The following is a 20,936-nucleotide window of genomic DNA, read 5'->3' as shown; positions in this document are numbered from 1 at the left end:
TTAATTTGTCTGGCATCAGAGTGAAGACGACAATGACCACAGGCCACCAGCGCACTAAGATAAACAGGCGGCAGTTTTATTATGTTATTTGCTATGTGACCTTGGGGAAGTTACTTCATCTCTCTGGAAAATTTGATCTGTAATTTGGGGATTAATAATAGCACTTGCCTCCTAGGAATCTTCTCAGAATTAAATAAGATGATTAATGTTAAATATTTAACACATGCATGGCAGATAAATAGTAAGCCCTAAACAAATGACAGCTATTTTTTACCAGTGTGACTTCCTCATCAAAGATTCTGAATTTCAGTCTTTCATGAAATTCTGGAATTTCTCTTGACTACTCTAGGGGGTCCTGCTTTGCCATCTTTCCTAGAAATGGAATTTCATTAGCCTGGAAGGCCAATGGCTATAGAGTACCAACCGTGGGCCTATTTTCTTGGAGTTGAAACACAAGGAGGGATGTGGCAGATACTGCTATTTGTCACACTAATATCCATTATCCCTTTCTTTTTCTCTGGGAATATTTTTTATCTGGTAACATGGCCTCCCAGAATAAAAGACTACATTTCCCAGGCTTCCCTTCAGTGATATGTGACCATGTGATTAAGTTCTGACCAGTGAGATGTGAGTGGCAGAGTGCAACTTCCAGAGTGTTTCTGAGAGAGATGAGGTATGCTGGAAAACAAAAGTGTTACTTGGCCATCTCAGACAACGAGGAAGAGGGTAACACCCTAAGGAGCATAAAGCAACCAGACAGAAGGAGCCTGGGACCCTAGTTATTTCATAGGGTAAAGCTGCCATTGCAGATCAGGCTTTTATATGAGCAAGAAGTAAGCTTCCATCTATTTAAGCCATAGATATCATGGCCTTTGTTACCTGCAGCCAAGGCTATAATCTCACATATATTGTAGAGGATGTGGAGAAAAGCAGAAGAAAGGCAGAATGTGATGGAGGGTTACAACATGTCCCTGACACATAGTAGGTTCTCATATTTACTTGCAGAATTAAACATCCTCTCTGGAACTCCAGGCAATCAAACCAAATTTGGAATATTGAGGTCAGCTCCAAAAACAAGAGGGACAGTGGCCAGCTGGAGTGTTCATAGCAGAATGACTAGGACAATGGAAGCTTGAAAAAACCCATCTCGTGAGGAAAGACTATAAGAGCTAGAAGGAGAAAGGTAAACCAAAGCATCAGGATTAGGCTTCAAGTAACTCAAGGGTAGTAAGTTGAACAGGGCTCCTCTTTGTACTCCAGTGTCCTCATCTGTAACAGATAAGACCAGAAAATTATTAAAATCCTTCTAGCTATACCATGAGGAATCTATAGATTTAGAGGAATTTATGTTGCACAAAAGGAAAGAACCACAACCCGCCTAGATATAGCACTGAGAGAGTGATGGATGGATTTCCACTGAAAATGACAAAAGACAAATTCCAGGTGATGATTCCTGTCCAGCAGGAGAATAGCTGCCTTCCACAGTGTGTAATTATCTGATGGGAAGAGTTCAGTCAGGGGCTAGACAGGCTCCTAGAGGAAGTGCTGAGATTTGGAGGAGCATGGAATTAAAACAGCTTCTTCCTACAGACTGTTCAGAAAAGTGGGCTTTATAGTAGACAGTCCTGGATATCAATCCAGTTCTGCCACTTACTTGGCTACATGATCCTGAACAAGTGATTCACCTTTTTTTCAGCCTCAGTTTCCTCATTTTAAAAATGGGGGAAGTGGGTTTCCCTGGTGGCACAGTGGTTGAGAGTCCTCCTGCCGATGCAGGGGACATAGGTTTGTGCCCCGGTCCGGGAAGATCCCACATGCCACGGAGCGGCTGGGCCCGTGAGCCATGGCCACTGAGCCTGCACGTCCGGAACCTGTGCTCCGCAACGGGAGAGGCCACAACAGTGAGAGGCCCGCGTACCGCAAAAAAAAAAAAAAAAAAAAAAAATGGGGGAAGTAAAATATAATTTGAAGTCCATTGTGTTGAAAGGGGATAATACATATCAAGCAGGTAGCACAGTGCTAGGCTCACAGCTGCTTATAAGGTCATCAACATCATATTAACTTTAGAAACGGAGAAGGAAAAGAGAAAAACGTGAGGAGCTCAGAAGACGAGTTGTTCATCCTGGTGGCAGCATCGGCAGGTAGAAGGCTGGAATTTGTGGACTGGGCAAGTAGTTGCACAGCCAAAATAAACTTAGGGCTTGCCGTATAAATGCTGTGAAGTGCAGGCAGCATCAAAAGCCTCTCAAAGAGTAGGAGAAGAAGAAGAGCTGGAAGTTGGAGTCTCATCAGAAACTGAGGAAGAACTCTTATCCAGACATTATCCACCCATACAACATTTATTGATTATCTATGAGCAATAAGATGAGAAAATACCACAATGAGGAAAATACAGAGTATAATCAGGGCACAGAGGAGAAGCATCCGACCCAGAGTTAGAAGGTCAGATGAGGGTTTCCAGAGAAAATGATAGTTAACTTAAGACCTGCATTACTGAGGCAAAGGTGTTTAAAGTGAAGGGTAGGGAGAGAGCTCAAGCTGATAATCTGTTTGAAGGAGACCAGAGAATCGTAAACCTCTTCACTACCCCTCTAAAATTCCCGTATTCTGAGTGACCAATCAGACGGCTAAGTCCGTTCCAACTCCAAGGTTCTACAATTATGCTTTGGATGAAAAAGCAAAATTAATTAAATGCACTACACATTAGAGTTGACTGCATTTTTAAAAGAATAGTGGTGGGTGTACATATGGTTATAAAAGGGCAATATGAGGACTCCTGGTGGTATGCTGTGACTGTTCAGTATCTTGACGGTGGTGGTTGATTCAGAACCCACACAAGTGGCAAACAGTATGGAACTTACATACACACACACACACACACACTAATACAAATAAAACCAGGGAGATATGTCAATATGTTAGCTGTGATAATACACTATAGTTTTGCAAAATATTACCACTGAGAAAAACAGGCAAATTTTACAAGGATCTCTCTCTATTGTTTCTTACAACTGCATGTGAACCTTTAACTATTTAAATAAAAAGTTTAGGTACAAAAGTAGATACAGAAAAAGAATACAGTTATATACAATTATAGTTATGAAATGTAAATTCATTGTTGAAACTGTAGCAAAACACATAAAACTAGCATGTTAAAGTTACTGGTACCCTATGATCCAAATATCCTTTTATAATATTTTGATCTAGTTCCCTCATTTTTAGACTATTACACATCCTTAAAATGATTTTCTTGGGTGTATATATAAATATATGTGTGTGTCTTTACATAGGTTAATTTAGCATGTAGTTTACCTTATTTCATGAATTTTATATTTTAAGGCTCTTCCCATCATATTAAAAATTCCTTGAACAATTTTAAAAATTTTATTGAAGTATAGTTAATTCACAATGTGTTAATTTCTGCTGTACAGCAAAGTGATTCAGATATATATATGTATACACACACACACACACACACACACACACACATTCTTTTCCATTATGGTTTATCATAGGATATTGAATATAGGTCCCTGTGCGATACAGTAGGACCTTGTTGTTTATCCATCTGAACAATTATTTTTTAATGGCTATTTAGTAATACCATGTAGGCATATTATAATTATCTGAACCAATCTCCTATTTTGGAACATTTTAGGTAGCTTTAAATTTTTTTCTATTATAAACAATTATACAATAAATTAAACCTAACCGGTTGCTAACATTACTGAGATGAAAGACAGCCAAGTCCCTGAATACTGAAATGTTAGAAGAGATCTTAGAAATCACCTGCCCAAACAATCCCCCTAAAACAAACATACACCCACACAAAAATCATTTCATAGTTATGGAAATTATGTATGTATTCCCACTTTAGGAAGTTAGGACAACGCACAATTTCAACAGCTATTTAAAAAAAATAAAAAGCATGAACCACCACCCTTGCTCTACGTCATTTTTGACCTTGTAGAATCAAGTAGAAAAAGGAGAAATGTCGATGGACACCTAGGTTGCTTCCATGTCCTGGCTATTGTAAATAGTGCTGCAATGAACACTCTGGTATGTGTCTCTTTTTGAATTATGGTCTTCTCAGTGTATATGCCTAGTAGTGGGATTGCTGGGTCATATGGTAGTTCTATTTTTAGCTTTTTAAGGAAGCTCCATACTCTTCTCCATAGTAGCTGTATCAATTTACACTCCCACCAACAGTGCAAGAGTGTTCCCTTTTCTCCACACCCTCTCCAGCATTTACTGTTTGTAGATTTTTTGATGATGGCCATTCTGACTGGTGTGAGGTGATATCTCACTGTGGTGTCCACTGACAGATGAATGGATAAAGAAGATGTGGCATAGGGGCTTCCCTGGCGGCACGGTGGTTGGGAGTCCGCCTGCCGATGCGGGGGGCCCGGGTTCGTGCCCCGGTCTGGGAGGATCCCGCGTGCTGCGGAGCGGATGGGCCCGTGGGCCGTGGCCGCTGGGCCTGCGTGTCTGGGGCCTGTGCTCCACGGCGGGGGAGGCCGCAACAGTGGGAGGCCTGTGTGCCGCAAAAAAAAGAAAAAAAGAAGAAGATGTGGCACATATATACAATGGAATATTACTCAGCCATAAAAAGAAATGAAATTGAGTTATTTGTAGTGAGGTGGATGGACTAGAGTCTGTCATACAGAGTGAAGTAAGTCGGAAAGAGAAAAACAAATACCGTATGCTAACACACATATATGGAATCTAAAAAAAATGGTTCTGACAAACCTAGGGGCAGGACAGGAGTAAAGACGCAGACGTAGAGAATGGACTTGAGGACATGGGGAGGGGGAAGGGTAAGCTGGGACGAAGTGAGAGAGGAGCACTGACATATACACACGACCAAATGTAAACTAGATAGCTAGTGGGAAGCAGCTGTATAACACAGGGAGACCAGCTCGGGGCTTAGTGACCACCTAGAGGGGTGGGAGAGGGAGGGTGGGAGGCAGACACAAGAGGGAGGGGATATGGGGATATATGTATACATATAGTTGATTCACTCTGCTATACAGCAGAAACTAACACAACATTGTAAAGCAATTATACTCCAATAAAGATGTTAAAAAAAAGAAAAAGCATAAATGAAGAAACTATAGAGAAAAAAATTTTAAGACTAAAACGTTCTAGATATGGTTCATATTCTCATTCTCTTTGACACTGGAGAAGCAATTTAACTATTTTAATTTTGTTTCTTCATCCATTAACATACCCTCCTTCTAGGAAGTCTTCAATAAATATTTGTTGTCTGAGTGAATGACTGAACTTTCTGACACATATAGGTACTCATAGGTACTCAATGCTCACTATAACCCAAACATTCCATGTTCTTCCACCTTTCCAGTCAGCTCCTGTGTGTAACGTCTCCCTCAGCTCCTTCTGGCCGACACTTCAGAGCCAGCACTACTGTCCATCCTCAGAGAAGCCTTCATCAACCCACTAAATTACTTCTTGCCCAGATTCTTTACCTCATACTTTGTTATAGATACACAGATGCCTGTCTCCACTGATGGTAAAGGAGCAACTTGCAGGTCATACTGTTTCATTTTCAAGTTTGAGTAGGGCTTTGCCAGCAATGTTAACACGACAAGACAGGCTCCTCACATCTCCTACCCTGGCTGCAGCTATTGGATGAGAGGTACACATGTAACACCTATTAAGCCAATTGGATTGTCTCCTGAAATTGAGAATTTGGGATTCAGAGACAGATGATCAGTGAAGACTGAATGCTTGAATTAGTGACATGTAAACTGGGAACTTTGGGGAAGCTATCTACAAAGAGAAGACCAGAAAGCTGGTCTGCAGAGAGAGAATGAAGGATAAAGCAAATGCATGGGAAGAAGCAAAACAAGAACCATGAAGCACTAGAGAGGGGGGCTGCTGGGAGGCTCTTAGCTCTGGAGTTCCAGCACAAATGAGGCAGGGCTCCACTCTCTGACCCTGAGACTCAGAAGGTAGCCTGTGACTTTATAACAACTCCTTTCCTTTGGTTTTCCATTAACATGTTTTGAAATGGCTTTTATTACTTGCAACCAAAGATAATTTACTAAGACATGGAGCCTTCACTAAAGACTCTAAATGAGTTTTCCTCCACCCCTTTATCACCTTTTTCTTCCTCTGAAAATATTCTTATCTACTTTATCTGAAATGTTCAAATTCTACTCATCCTTCAAGACCAGCCCTAAATAAACCTAAGCATGGAGAAGTCTGTCTCTGTCTTCTCTCAACTCCCTCCCAGCACCATGTTGCTGTGCTTGGCACATGCACAGCAGAGTGATTTGTGTACTTGCCTTATCCCCCTTTAAGTCACTTTCTCTCTCCAGGCCTCAGTTCCCTCACTCTCAAAATGAGTAGACCAGGTGAGCTCAGTGGTTGTCAAGCTGGATGCTACTCAACCCCAGGTTCTGCAATTACACACAAGAAACCACTGCTGGGGCAGAAGAGGCAAGTGGTCCCAAGAAAGCAGTATCCCAGCCTCCCATCCTTATTTTAACCAGAGTTGCTCTGTCTTCATGTATTGCATACAGTAAGAGTCTGGGTAAGGCTTTATTGAAAAAGGAATCTAGTGTTAATCAAAATGAAAACCCTAAACTAGATAATCCATAGGGCTCCAAGATTCCAGTAGCAGGAGTGAACTAAAAATAACAAGAAAATTTTATTGAGATTAGACACTGTTCTAAACATCCTATGTTTGTCAATATTTTGATCATTACAACAATCATGTGAGGTAGATGTTCTTAACCTCATCCTAAAATGACAACCTGAATCACATAAATTACAAGTGGCAGAGGCAGGATTTGAACCCAGGATATAATCCAGATCCAGGTCTGAGTTCTTAACCACAAGACTGTCTGCTATGCTCCTCTAGGGCAGATACTGTGACTTTTGTTTCTTTCTCTTTTTGATTTCACAGCACAGTTATTTGGCTGGTAGTCATTTAATAGTCTTTGCTGAATGAATAAATGCTTGAATGAACAAAGGAAGTCATCTTGGATTCCACAGAGACTGAGACACAAACTTGAACTTTCTAGGACTTCGGCTGCCTCCAGGTAATAATCCTAGCCAAACAGAACCATTTTATAACTTAGGCCTTTCCCACACCATCTTTCTGAAAAGCAAAGGACCTTCTTGCAGCCAGGAAGAAATTCCTTTCAGGTATGGTTTAATTTGTAGCCTAGCACTGACCAGTACCATTAGTTTGATGGGTCCATGAATGCCTACTTCACCACGTTCACTATCTTTAACTCATAATCAGTATATTCATTCCATTAACCTCAGAGTTTCTTAACCTTAAAACTATTGACATTTTGGGCCAGATAATTCTTTACGGTGTGGAGCTGTCTGGTGCACTGTAGGATGTTTAGCAGTACCCTGGCCTCTATCCACTAGATGCCAGGAACAACCCTTCCCTCACATTGTGACAACCAAAAATGTCTCCAGACATTTTTGAGAGCCACTGCTTTACATGAACTAGCTTCTGTAGCAATACTGGGAAAAAATAAAAAATATATATATAAGCAATGACTAATCATGCTTAGCACATAAACAGTAGATTCCTTTCATCCTTGGAAAGTTCCTGGGTTTCATCCTCCACCCTGAAAATTCTCCTTCAACTGGGCTGTCCTGAGGACCTTATAATGTATCAAGCCTGTTGACCGCCTTGTCCAAGAGTTCTGCTGATAACAACCCTACACATTTATGAGGACTACATGGTAACCACACATTGTCTTAAAGCTTATGAACAATCCCAGAATGAATATAACAAAGAAAATGCTCAGAACCTTGTAAAATGAAAAAGTAAAATAATCCACTTTGAAGAAAACTCAGGATAATAAAATATTCCCAACATGGGCTCACTTAGCTTCAACCACTTGGTACAGCCAACACTTATCAAGCATCTACTCTAGGGCAGGGAATGCACTAGGCACTTTTCTATGCCTTATCCCATTTGATTTTCCTAACAATCTGATGAGAAAGGCACTGCCCAAGGTCACAAAGCTAATCAGTGATTTCAAAACTTGAATCTAGAACAATCACTAGCTCCAACTCCAGTGCTCTCTCCACTAATGTACTGCAGCATTCTACAAGAAGATTAGTAGCCACAATTAATGGAGAGCCAATAAGGTAACAGAAAATCTTTTCATTCATATTTTTACACATAGATAAGAGACAAAAGGATCAATTCCAAAATGTTAATAATGGTCATCCATGAAAAACAAGTTTATCAGTTATTGTGTGTGCCTGTGTGTGTGTGCTTTTCTGCATTTTCTAAATTGTTTTTCCCTAGATATATATTGCCTATGTAATAAAAAGTAATCAAACCCCATTTCCAAAAACAAAAATAACTCATGGAAGTATCAACATGTAATGCCAGTTTTAAACAAAGCATTATCACTATTTCTCACTTATGAGACTGCCAAAAATTAAGAAGTTTGATAATACTCAGCCTTGACAAGGATATGGGGGAAAAAAGTAATCCCATACACTGTTAGTAGAAATCTAAGTTGGTACAAGGTTCTTAGAAAGCAATGCAGCAAGATCTATCATAAAGTGAAATGAATAGGTTCTTTCTCCTAGCAATGCCATTTCTAAGAATTTATTCCAGAGGTATACCACATATGCAATATACAAAAATTTATGTTCAAAGATACTTACTGCCTATCAATAGAGGAACTTGGACAGTGTAATTCAAAGCAGTCATTAGAGAAAATGAGTTACATCTCTAGGTACTAATGTAGAAAGTTATCCAAGACATAGTGTTAAGTAAAGATCAAGTTATATAACAGCATGTATAAGATTCCAGAATATGCAAGTATACATTATATATGAATGCGTGTATGTGTATATGGGTGTGCAGGAATCTGCATGTGTCTATGCGGTTGTATATAAGCTTGCATATGCTTGCATATTCTCTAAGTGTATACAAGAAATCATTAATATTAATTTTATCTGGAGAGTAAGACTAAAAGCTGAGAGGAAAGAAGTGGACTTTTATTTTCATTTTTATACCACTCTCTGAATCGTTTTAAATTTTCTTTTCATAAACAGGTACCACTGCTATAAACAAAAACGGGCTTTTGTTTTGGTTTGGTTTTGGTTTTTGAGACAAGAAGCCCGGCTCTCACGCAAAGGCTTGAAAACAAAGCAACATATGAAATAGAAATGTATTCTGTTAGGACTGCAAATGCTCACAAAATAAGACAGCATGAAAGACTGCCAGGCTGTGTGTACCAGTGAGAGGCATAATGGAGACACTTGTCTCCTGGCACATCGAGAAACAAAGCCAGCCTCCTACCCTGGGAGGGGGTTTAACGGCTCGGTGTTAAGACGAATAATTAAAGCAAAATCCTGCTATACTTTTTTGAGGCACCTAATAAGCCAATTTCCCTAACAGCTAAAAGCCAATTTTTCCTCTTCTATCCCTCCAGCTTGTCTTCTCCTAAAGTAGCTGATACATCTTGGTCACTGGGTGCCCAAGATCTCAGGCCTCCTCCTTTGCAATCTCTGTCACACTCCGATACGTCAGAAGACCTGGGCCCTGCTGCTGGCTTGGTTGTGTATCAGCTCACTGAACTTAGCAGAACTCCTTATCCCTAAAACATTTTGTAAACGCCACCTACTCCAATGGATCATCGTAAGAACTAAATATGACAGGGTATTAAAAAAAAAAACCAAAAACACGTTGCCAACACTAGGATGCTGTGAAAATGTCATTTGAACTTGGAAAAGAAAAAAAGGTGGCCATTAATGTTGAACAGCATAGTTGCTGACCTCACCCATGGTGTATAAGTCCTGCCTACAATCTAGAATAACTATGAAGCCACCTCAAATTCTTTCTCAACATAAGCAATCAAATGGTCTCTTAAAACACAACTTAGACTTCTTTTTTTGTCACTCCCTCCTGGCTCCCTAAGTGCCAGTTACACCACTACTCCTCTCTGCAAAGCTTTTTCCCTCTTCCAGGTCTTTGCATTTGCTGTACGTTCTACATCCAGCTCTTCTTATTTTTCTTTCTGTTTGCTTCTGTTTCTTCAGGTGTCACCTCAAATATTATCTCCTCAGAAAGGCATTCCTGATCATGCTCTATAAAACAGGCCTCCACCACCCTGAGTTATTCTTTCTCACTCTGGTCCCCTCCGTGGCATTTAACACTCCATATAATCCTTTATCTTTGCTTACTGGATTGTGTCTCATCCTGCATTGTATCTCTGTGCCTAGAACAATACCAGCACATAGTAGGCAGACCACAGACACTGTGAAGTGAATACATGAAGGGTTATTCACTGCACGGTGCTATCAGCTACATTTCACCTTGCCTGTGAAACAGGCAGGGTCAGTATGATTGTTCTCACTTGAATTACCTGCCCAAGGTCACAGCCTGCAAATGACAGAGCCAGAGTTTATATCTGGGGTTTCCGACTCATGATTCCCTAATACCCCCACCACGCAAGAGCACCAACAAACGGAACTGTAAAGGCTGAAAACACAGCAATTTATCTAGGCTTCAGCAGTAGCAGAAGGGAAGAGAAAGATCTGCGTTCCTGCAGGGGTGAGGTAGGAGAGACAGGGAGGCGGAAATGGCGAGCTATGATCTTGCAGCACTCCCTAGTTGCAAATTAGGAAGAAAAATTCTTTCCTTCATCTGAATGAAATGCAGTTAGTTACCTCTGGGATGGAGGCTTATGAAACCTCTCATCACCAAGTCACAGCATGGAATACTTTGCTAATTGAAACAGCAAGTGAAATTTTAGGTAGGTCAGATGCAATTACCCAAACTGGAAAGTGACACCACTGTTCACACCTATTGGACCACATGCAGCAGGCTGGGATCTAAGTTTCACACACACACACACACACACACACACACACACACACACACACACACACACCCCAAAACTACAGTCATCCACATACTTCTTATGGTATGGGGCTCCAAGTCTCCCAAAACATGCTGACTCACTGACTGGGGAGAAGGGAGGAGATCCAGACAGGAAAGGGGAAAAGAGAGAGAACAACCGAGCAGAAGAGTAGCAGAGGCAAAGGAGGAAAGAGGCAGACGAGGAAGTTGAAGACGGACGTGAAGGAGAAAGAGAAAGAAAGAAGCAAAGAGGGAAGAAGGGCTGCAGAGGAGGAGAGAGAAAGGAGAAACGAGGGCTTCTGTCCTGCTAGGACTTGTGCTGCAATGCTCAAGTGGTCCAATGCTGGTACAAGCAGACCTGGAGAATTCCTAGGGTCAGGGTTTTTTTCAGGCACTTGTCTGTTTCCATAGAGACCAAGAATTCCTGCTGCAGCAATCATCTTCCAAGTTTCTTTGGTGTTTGAGCTTTCTTCCTGTGCCTCCATCACCAGGCAAGGAACCAGAGCCGAGGGCTCATCCAGTGAGAACGGGAGTACGGGCAGGCCGGCTACCCTACACGGTCCTGGCCTCCAGCCTCGGTCCTGGACTCAGCCCAGTGCCACAGCTTCGGTTCCAGCATTTCCACCGATTACCTTACTCCTCCCTCCGGGCAAACACAGGCTCTGCTCCTGCCTCCTGCCCCTCCACAGCACTGCCCTGGAGATCTGCACAGCCTGATGGGCAGCTTACCAAAGAGCCGAAAGCCTGGTGAAATCTTGTGCCAAGCTGACAGCATATTCAGCCCTGCCACACGCGTGCCCGTGGTGCATCCGCAGTGGAGAAAACCAGTTGGTCACATTTTCCACTTCTAGCAAAGACTGGAAATACTACCTCCTCTCCTGCTGCCATCCAGGCTAATCATCTCTAGCTTTCTCTAGGCCTCCCACCCCACATCCGGTCAGCTGTCAGCCTGTCCACTCTTCTGCATAATGCTTTCAGGAGTGGCCTCTTCCTTTCAGTCTCACTGGCACTGCCCTGGCTTGGGCCTTAGTTACTTCTCAGGGCATCAACTAAACTGCCACGTAACTGTTCTCCCTGTCCTCCAGGCATATACACTCTCTCTTTCAGTACACCCCCTCCCTCTTTAGAAAATCAGAAATTCCTGGAGCCTAGGAATCAGTGTTTTCAACCAGCACTTCAAGAAAATATGATGCAGCCAGGACACAGGTAGGAACCACAGATGGACTCCATCCCTTACACAGATGCAAATTATCCTCAGGATCCACACATCACATTCTTCTCTCTGGAGCTGCAAGAGACTCTGTGGGCCCTGGGCACTTCTGCCTTCCTGTGCCCATTCCCCCATTTTTAAAAAAGTTTACGTATTTTTTTACTGCATTGATATAAAGACGAATTCCTTACTGTTACTTATTTATTCCGGTTTTTAAAAGAAATTGAAATTAAAACATTTTGGTGGACCTTAAAATTATTGTGGTCCCTAGGCACTATGCCTGTCGGATAAGTCGGGCTTGCCTCAGCCCCACTCCCAAACCTTCAGCGACCTCCCCCAGCCTACAGAATAAAGTTCAAGCTCCTCAGCAAGCTCACCCAGACCTATCTTCCAGTGCCATCCACTAGAGCACTTCCCACCCATCAGGGTTTCAGCTTCCAGGTCTAAATGCAGGTCTCTCAACACACCGTGCATGATGATGCCACTGTGTCTTAGCCCTCAGCCCCAAACAATTTTCCTTTCCTTCTCCACCTACTGACATCTGGCTCAAACATCACTTTCCACTGTGGCCTTCCCTAGTCCTCCTGGTTCAAATTATGGCTTCTTCTTCTGCACCCCCTTCACACTTTCTCTGTCTCTTAATATACCACTTATACGCCCAATTCCAGCGTGCACATCTTTCACAGCATAATATTTCTAAAATCAGGAAATGGCTTACAACATATGCCAAACAAACTGGCCAGCCACCAGGTAGCGTACTAGTTACAACGTGCCAACAGGAATTTTTTGCACATGCAAACCCAACACTGCACAGAAGCTACTGGGTCATCTGATTGCTTCTGTGGTGAGGCTATTTGCATTGGTAACACCACACACAGCTGAATTTTAATTTCTATCCCCAGTTAAAATTATGCTTTGATGCATTATTGAAATAAGAAGGTATTTTGGATCTAGACTATAGCCTGTGACATGTCAGGTAAAGCAATTAAAGGTAACAGAAACCGCCAGATCTCTTAACACATGTCATGAAATTTCCTAATTCCTCTGACCGTGAAGGACTAATTCTCATACACTGAGCTGCTCTGTAGAAAGCTTCCAAGTAGATTTCAAGAGAAACTGTTTAATATATACTAACTGTAATTTTTTTTTCCTGAGTTACAAGTTTTGGCAACAAGGAAATGTACAATCTAAACTGCAGGATTCTTCAATCCACCTCAAAATTATAGATCCTTTCCAAAAGGAGTTCAAGATGAGTACAGGTGATAAAAAGCAGTAAGTCACCATAAAGCTTGTATATAACGACACATGGCCAAAGGTGATACAAACAAAATGTTTAACACTAAACCTGAAAGTGGCTAAGATTCAAACCTTGTGATACTGATGAAACACACAGGTCTACAGAGAAAAGTCATCTATTGTTAGTCTATTTTTTTAGTCGTATATATTTAGTGTTTCTGTTTTTCTGCTGAAAAAGTTGCCTTGATGCAACTAGATTGCATTTTTTTGATCAAGAAAGCAGTCTTTCGTTAAGCTAATTATTTACACATTAGAAAATTCTTGGGAGTCTGGGACTATGTATTAATCATCCTTCTCTCCCCTCTGGTATCCCTGCATATGAAAAATGCTCATTATTGAACTGGTCTAGCTTTTTGCCAACAGTTTCATTTCTTTCAAGTCTGGCCTCATTTCTGTGAAAATCTAGCGGTATGCTTATTTTTAGGTTTGGATGGGCATATTTCATTATAAATGCCCTTTTTAAAAATTCAAATCCGTTCATGCTTTCATTCATTCGAAGAGTATTTATCAGGCTCCTAATAAATGCCAAGCAGTGACAAGAATACAAAGGTAAATAAGACACAGGCTTGCTCTGAACTTTACGTACTGTCTAGATGGAGAGACATGCTAGGCAACATATCACAACTCAATGTGATGAGAGCTATGACAGGGATGTGCAAGCCACTGAAGGAGCATGGAAAATGCTCCATCTCATGCAGCTTATAGGGTTTAAGATTATGGAAACCACATCCTGAAGAATGAGTAGGAGATAACCTGGAAAAGTGGACATCTAGATGGCTATGGGATAAGCTGGCCTAAGCTGAGGGAACAGTGTATGCAGAAGCATAGAGATACAGGTGGGAGGCAAGGGACCTACCAGTAAAGAAAGAACGTGAAATTCTATTGGGCTGGCTTTCAGAGGTACTACAGGGGACTTCTGACGTCCAGTTAAGAATACTCTGGACCTAATTCCCAGAGCAGCAGGGACTCATTTTCATTGGCAAGATATTGTTCCATAAATTTATGAAGCTGCACCAATTATACTCTTTTCTCAGCATTATATCAGGATTTAATAAGCCTTATCCAATACTGTTTTTGCTCTATTTCCTTAGTTTCCAGCATTTTAAAATTCTTTATGTTATATTTAATACAAGAGGAGATACCTGTTTCACGAGATTCAACGTGAAAAACAACTACATTTATTTCAGCTCCCTCAGACACTCTTATTTCTTCTTACCTCAGGCAAAGAAGCAGATAGAAACATTTACTACTAAATTTTTCATTTGCAGTCTTATAGGCATTTCTCTATGGAATTTTACTCAATATAGAATGAGTAGAGCCTGTGTAACCTCAGGCAACTTGCTGAACCTCTCTGTGCCTCAGTTTATTCAACTGTAAGAGGAAAGTAACTATCACCCACCTTAAAGAATTCTTATGAGGGTTAAATAAGATACCATATGTACAATGCTTAGCACAATGTCTGGATTGTAGTAGTTAAATTGTAGCTGTTTTTTTCATTAAACATTATTGAACAACTGTATATAAAGGTACATGGTTACAACTTTGAATCTGTATTTTATTATGGTTTTAATCTTATATAAGCACACATATATATACACAATATATTTTTGGTGGGGGTTTTTTATATAAATTTATTTATTTTTGGCTGCGTTGGGTCTTCATTGCTACACACGGGCTTTCTCTAGTTGCGGCAATTGGGGACTATTTTTCGTTGCGGTGCATGGGCTTCTCATTGTGGTGGCTTCTCTTGTTGCAGGAGCACGGGCTAAGTGCGCGTGCTTCAGCAGTGGTGGTGCGTGGGCTCAGTAGTTGTGGCTCACGGGCTCTAGAGCACAGGCTAAGAAGTTGTGGCGCATGGGCTTAGTTGCTCCACAGCATGTGGGATCTTCCCGGACCAGGGCTCAAACCCGTGTCCCCTGCATTGGTAGGCGGATTCTTAACCACTGTGCCACCAGGGAAGCCCTATGTTTGTTTACATAAACTTTCAATAGGGGTTATCTCTGGGGCAAGGACCTAAAAAATCAGGGAAGGGAGAAGGTACATTTCTACATTTTTCATTTTATTCCTTTATGAAATCTTTTATTCTTTTTTAGACAAGAGCATGGCAAACTTTTATAATAAAAGTTGATGAAAAACCTTTGGAAGGGGGTTAGATTTATTTTGAAACGTAGAGGGCAGAAAGGCTGAATTTTGCCTAGATAAAAGAAAGGACTCTGTACCAATGAGAGCAGTCCAAAGGTACTGCCTCAGAAGGCAGTGAAAGCTTCCTCACAGAAGGTGTATATCATAGGCTACATGGATTCTCCTAAGTCTATGAAACATGGCAGTCTCCAAGCATTTGAAATTTGACACAGGTGCATCCTTAAATGGTTATCCAGAGTCATTCAAACTTTAGCCACAACTAAATAAGTTGGATGAATCAACTTTGCCTTCAACCTTCAAGACCCTTAAATGGGCAGGTATTCCTAAGTAAGTAATATTAGTACGTATATGCTGATGATATTTCAATGAATTATGAAGTTATCCAAGTAAATGTTTCATAAAGTTAAAGCCAGATTCAAAATGTGGGTGCTGTGTTTAAACACTACCTGGAATAGTATTTGTTAAAGATAATTTTTGTTTTCAGTCAGATTCATACAAGGCAAGAAAACATTATAGCATTCTTCATCATCCTTACACCTTTAAATCCCATTAAAATCTGGATTTTAGTTGGTCTACTGTCTTATGACTTGTCATTATGAACTTTGTAAGTAAAGCCTAATGTTGGAACACTTTAGTGACTCAAGATTGGGCATTCTACTTCTGTGGATTCTACTTTCCGTGGAAGGTGAAATGCACACAGAAGTATGAAGTTTCTGAGCTAATGAATTGGTATAGCTGCAATGCCATGTGGGATATGAGAGGATGACCTTTGAATGACACTCTTCTAGAAAATAATTTAAATGAAGAGAAAGTGGGACTTCCCTGGTAGCACAGTGGTTAAGAATCCACCTGCCAATGCAGGGGACATGGATTCGAGCCCTGGTCCGGGAAGATCCCACATGTCCCGGAGCAACTAAGCCCGTGCTCCACAACTACTGAGTCTGCGCTCTAGAGCCCGCGAGCCACAACTACAGAGCCCATGTGCCACAACCACTGAAGCCTGCGCACCTAGAGCCCGTGCTCCACAATGAGAAGCCCACGCACCGCAACAAAGAGTAGCCCCTGCTCACCGCAACTAGAGAAAGCCCGCACACAGCAATGAAGACCAAACGCAGCCAAAAATTAATTAATTGATTATTTTTTAAAATGAGGAGAAAGTGAGCCACAGACAGGCAGAGAGCTCTGCAAGAGAAATCCAGCAAAGGGGCTGCTCTGGAATCTATCTGGAATCTGTTGACTTATAAAGTCATTAACTTCTCTGAACATCTCAGGGAAAATCAAAGTAGATAATATTGTTCCCATTTCAACAATGATATTATGCCTACACAGAAAGATAGCTTAGTTCAATGGGGAAAAACTTAGACCTTAGAGTCAGAAGACTCGAATCTGGCTGTCATTAACTTGCTATTTTACTTTGAACAAGTCTCCTGCCATCTGTAAGAATAACTTTCCTCATCTCGTAAATTGGAAGGGCACAGACAGCAAAAAGAAGAAAAACTGCAAATGTATTCTCATGTTGTTTCAAGCCTCAAACTTAAGCTCTATGGTGAGAACAACTATGATGTTCTTAGTTTTATAAAAAGGGAACTGGCTTAAACATTTCTAGGCTTTCCAGCTAGTAACAATAGTGCAGAGGTTTGATCCCAAGTCTCTAGGCACAGACACATGCTGCTTACCCTATGTAATAGAATTCTGGGGAAATGAAATAAGATAAGTGTACTATCTATTATAAATAGCTATACAGATGTAAGGTATTGTTAAGACTAAGCTTTAAATTCTCTAAGGGATCTTGACATATTTTTTTCATTCTTAAACATTTTCGTTAGAGCAAAAGCCCCGTGAACCACCTGTCCTATCCAGCATGTCACAGTACAATCAGTTGAATAAACGGGCAGATTACTGCTCATTTAGAAGTGATCCGTGAGTTTAATTAAATATCTTAAACAAATGGATATATTTACACTGCACAAGGCCACTCTTTGAAAATCTTAGAAGAAGGAACTATAATTAGACAGGACAGATATAGTTGCTCTAGTAAATGAAACTTGCTACCCACTACAAGAAAGCCCACTCTCAAGAACCAATCCCTCATCCAAACAGCATTCTCCCGAAATGCGTGTTGAAACAAAGCCACAATATTCTCTTAGCCTAAAGGGGGTGGATGGTGATCCCTGCAACCTCTTCATATAGTGCTAGTTTGATCAAGCTGAAGAATCAACTCCTAGCAAAAGCACTTTAGAGATAACAGTATTATTAATAAAAATGCTTTTTCATTACAACAATTTATCAAGGCAATTCATTCTTTTTCTCTAAACCTATTGAAAAAGTCTGATTTCGTGAAGATAGGGAAAAAAACCCAAAACTCCAGAACTTAGCATAAGCTGCTCTGCGTTCAAGTTACCGCCCTTATCGTACGATGGCCCCGTAGAGGTCAGAATTGTCTCATTTACGACTGTCTTCCCTACAGTGCTTAGCACAGTGCCTGGCATATAACCAGGCTCAGAAAATATATGTAGAATTTATTCTACAGTGTTAACATACTTTAAAAAAAATCCAATTTTTAAAATGAAAATCTCTATGAAAAATTGAAATGTTCAGAATTTCATATTTCATTTCCCTGAAGCGAGGCTCCTCTATACTCATCTGGAAATGTTCATTTTTATTTCAGTTATTTGTTTATATGCACACTATGTTCCAAAAGGATTATAGTAGCATCATTTAGAGTACATGAATCTTTTTTGTAAGAGTTAAAGGAGATCACATCCAGTCAAAAGATGGTTTGTACTTTGATATATCAAAGATTTGGAAAAACATAAATCAAATAACCATGTACAACCCCAGTACCAAAGCCCTTGAAACCATCAGTCCCTTAGGGATAATTTTAGCTTTAATTTAAAATAGTACTGAGAAAACACACCACCAACTTATTTAACTTCAATAGGAGCTTACATGGATAAAATTAGTTTTCAGCCTGGACACTTGAACATCTGTGGACAATATTTCATCCCACTTATAGGATGAGGAAAATAGAAAATGGTAGCCCAAGAAGAGCCGTTACACGATTTAAAGAAACAAGCATTTGTTTGCAAAGTGCAGGAATTAAATTCAGTTTCGTTTCATGACTGCCCAAACAACTCAACACAAATCTTTCCTCTGGAGTTCTCAGTTGTCCAGTATTAAAGTTACCAATATAGAACAAACCATTGAGCACCTCAATTATAAGTTATCTTTACGTAAACAATCCTCCTATCTTGGTTCCTTGAAAAGGTAAGCAAACAGCTATAATGACATTCCTGGTCCAACACGGATATATAAAATAACTGTTATGCTATGGAAATCGCTAAAAGAGCATTTCCAAGAGAAAATCCAACTTGCTAAAACGCTTTCTAAAAGACGGTCGCAAGCCCAGATGTAAAGTTTAGAGGCATTTCCATTTTCCTTACATATAGAGGTTTATGAAATATTAATACACTCAGTGCAAAAGTATAAAGATAAGCAAGATCAAAGCCAATAACAGATGAAATAAAATTTCATTGTGCAAATCATAAAAGCTGTGTAAAAGGGCTCTAGATCCCAGGTAAAATTTGCTCAAGAAAGGTAACAGCATTAAACCTAGCAGACAGCAGAGTAGAGAAGAGGCAGAGCTTTACCGAATTGCAAATAACATCAGCATTACGAGAATAATAATTGGAATAAATACCGTCAGCAGGCTGCAAAAATAATCAGCACACTTCGTCCTTCACCTCTTCCCCTCATCCAGCTGGGTAGTGAAAGCAGCTGCCTCTCCCCGCCCCCTTCCCAACCGCTCCTCGCGCCACCCCCTCCCCTATCCTGTCCACCCCTCCCCTCCCCTTTCCCCTCCTCTCCCCGCCCCCAGCTGGTGTATTTAGCAGCCTAGAGAGATTAAGAGGCGCTCGGTACGGTCACTGGGCCTCCGGACTGATCTAACGTTTCCTAGCTCCCTGGACTACAGAAATTAGAGACGCGACACCCTGGTGGTATTAGGTGCCTTCGCCTTCATCCTGTCCTCTCCGAAGCCGGACTGGGTTGGGAGCCAGTGGACTGGGCCGCAACTGGAGGGCCCTGCAGAGTTAAGCGGGGCGCTGCCCGCCCGCTGCGCTACCTGAGCTGTCCATGGTGCTGGCGCGGTCCTGAGGCTGCCGGGCGGGACTCCGCGCCGCTGCCGCCCCGGCGTTCACTCTCAGCTTGCCGCCTCCCCCGCCGCTCCCCGCACTTAGGTCCCCGTTACTGTCCACCAGCTGCAAGGATTCATAACCATCGTTGCTGGTCTTTTTCCGGTAGCTTCCGAGCAGGCTCATGGGCAAGCTCACAGAAGAGGAAAAAAATATCAACCTGGGGAGATGAAGGGGGAGGTGGAAGGTGGAAAGGGCTAAAGGAGGATTTTTTATAAAGGAAAAACAAAAACAAAAACCATCAAGTGCCCCACATGACGCAAAGAGGAGGGAAAGAGGGAGCGGCCACCGGAGAGGAGCTTTGCGGGGCGCGGCGAAGCCACCGCCCTGGGCACAGCGCGTCTCTGGGCGCCGGGCGCGAGGGCGGGAGGGAGAGAGGGAGGACGCGGGCGGGCGGGTGCGCGCGTCCCCGGTGCAGCCGCCGTGGAGCCGCCGGCCCTGCAGAGCTCCGGACCCGGGCCAGCCCCCCTATGGCTGGGGAGTGCCCGGAAGCAATCCTATAGGTGTCGCCGCGTCGCCCCGCCGCGCGGCAGGGCAGCTCCAAGCGCGGCTGGCCCGCGGGGAGGGAAAGAAAGAGGGAGTAAGGGAGGGGAGACCCTCGGGGAGGGGGGGCTGAAGGCGGAAAATGGGGCGGGGTGGGAGGGGGAGGGGACTACTACCGCTAGGGTAGAGGGTGTTTGCGCACGTGAGGTAAAGAAGAAAGGGGATGGTGTCTCTGCCTGGTAAGCTTTGGGGACGAGGGGGGAGGGTCTCTTGGTAAGCTCCAGACACGCCCATTTTGTATAACTTAGCCTATACTTGCTGGAAGATTCGGCGAGTCAAAGCCACCCCTACAGTTGCCCTCCTGGAGGACTGACTTGTAACTCAACTGAACAGAACAAGACCGCATGTTACGCCAGGCTATATGTGTGCCAGGACAGAAAGAAACAGCAGCACTGCGCACATCTCCCAGAATGGGTAAAATCCCTAAGTGAGATATCAAAGATCTGGTTATCCTAACGCTAGCAGGCAGTTAGAGCCCATTCCACCTAGTGAGTAGATGTGACTAGTAACCATCTGTTGAAGGACAAAATTGGCGGGGGGCGGGGGGCCAGGGGGGTCGAATCAGGTGCAATTTCAGTTCTGACATCATTTACCTTGGGACCTGGGGAAAGGTCTATACCACTCAGCTGGCTTGGGGAGGATGCGTGGGAAGCAAGCTAGACGAGGATTTTCTTTC

General features: G+C 42.2%; 1 protein-coding gene across 1 annotated transcript in view; it reads right to left on the bottom strand.

Annotated features, from left to right (window-relative positions):
• DNAJC6 (DnaJ heat shock protein family (Hsp40) member C6) overlaps positions 1-19,843 on the bottom strand; it is a 94,505-nt gene extending 74,662 nt beyond the window's left edge. Inside the window, exon 1 of the mRNA XM_060084356.1 lies at positions 19,648-19,843. Within this exon, the coding sequence (XP_059940339.1) occupies positions 19,648-19,843 (196 nt within the window). The remainder of the gene's footprint in view (positions 1-19,647) is intronic.
• Positions 19,844-20,936: the final 1,093 nt, after the last annotated feature.

Source organism: Mesoplodon densirostris, chromosome 2 (assembly GCF_025265405.1).
Source record: "Mesoplodon densirostris isolate mMesDen1 chromosome 2, mMesDen1 primary haplotype, whole genome shotgun sequence".
Lineage (NCBI taxonomy): Eukaryota > Metazoa > Chordata > Mammalia > Artiodactyla > Ziphiidae > Mesoplodon > Mesoplodon densirostris.
This window is presented reverse-complemented; position numbering and strand designations above follow the sequence as displayed.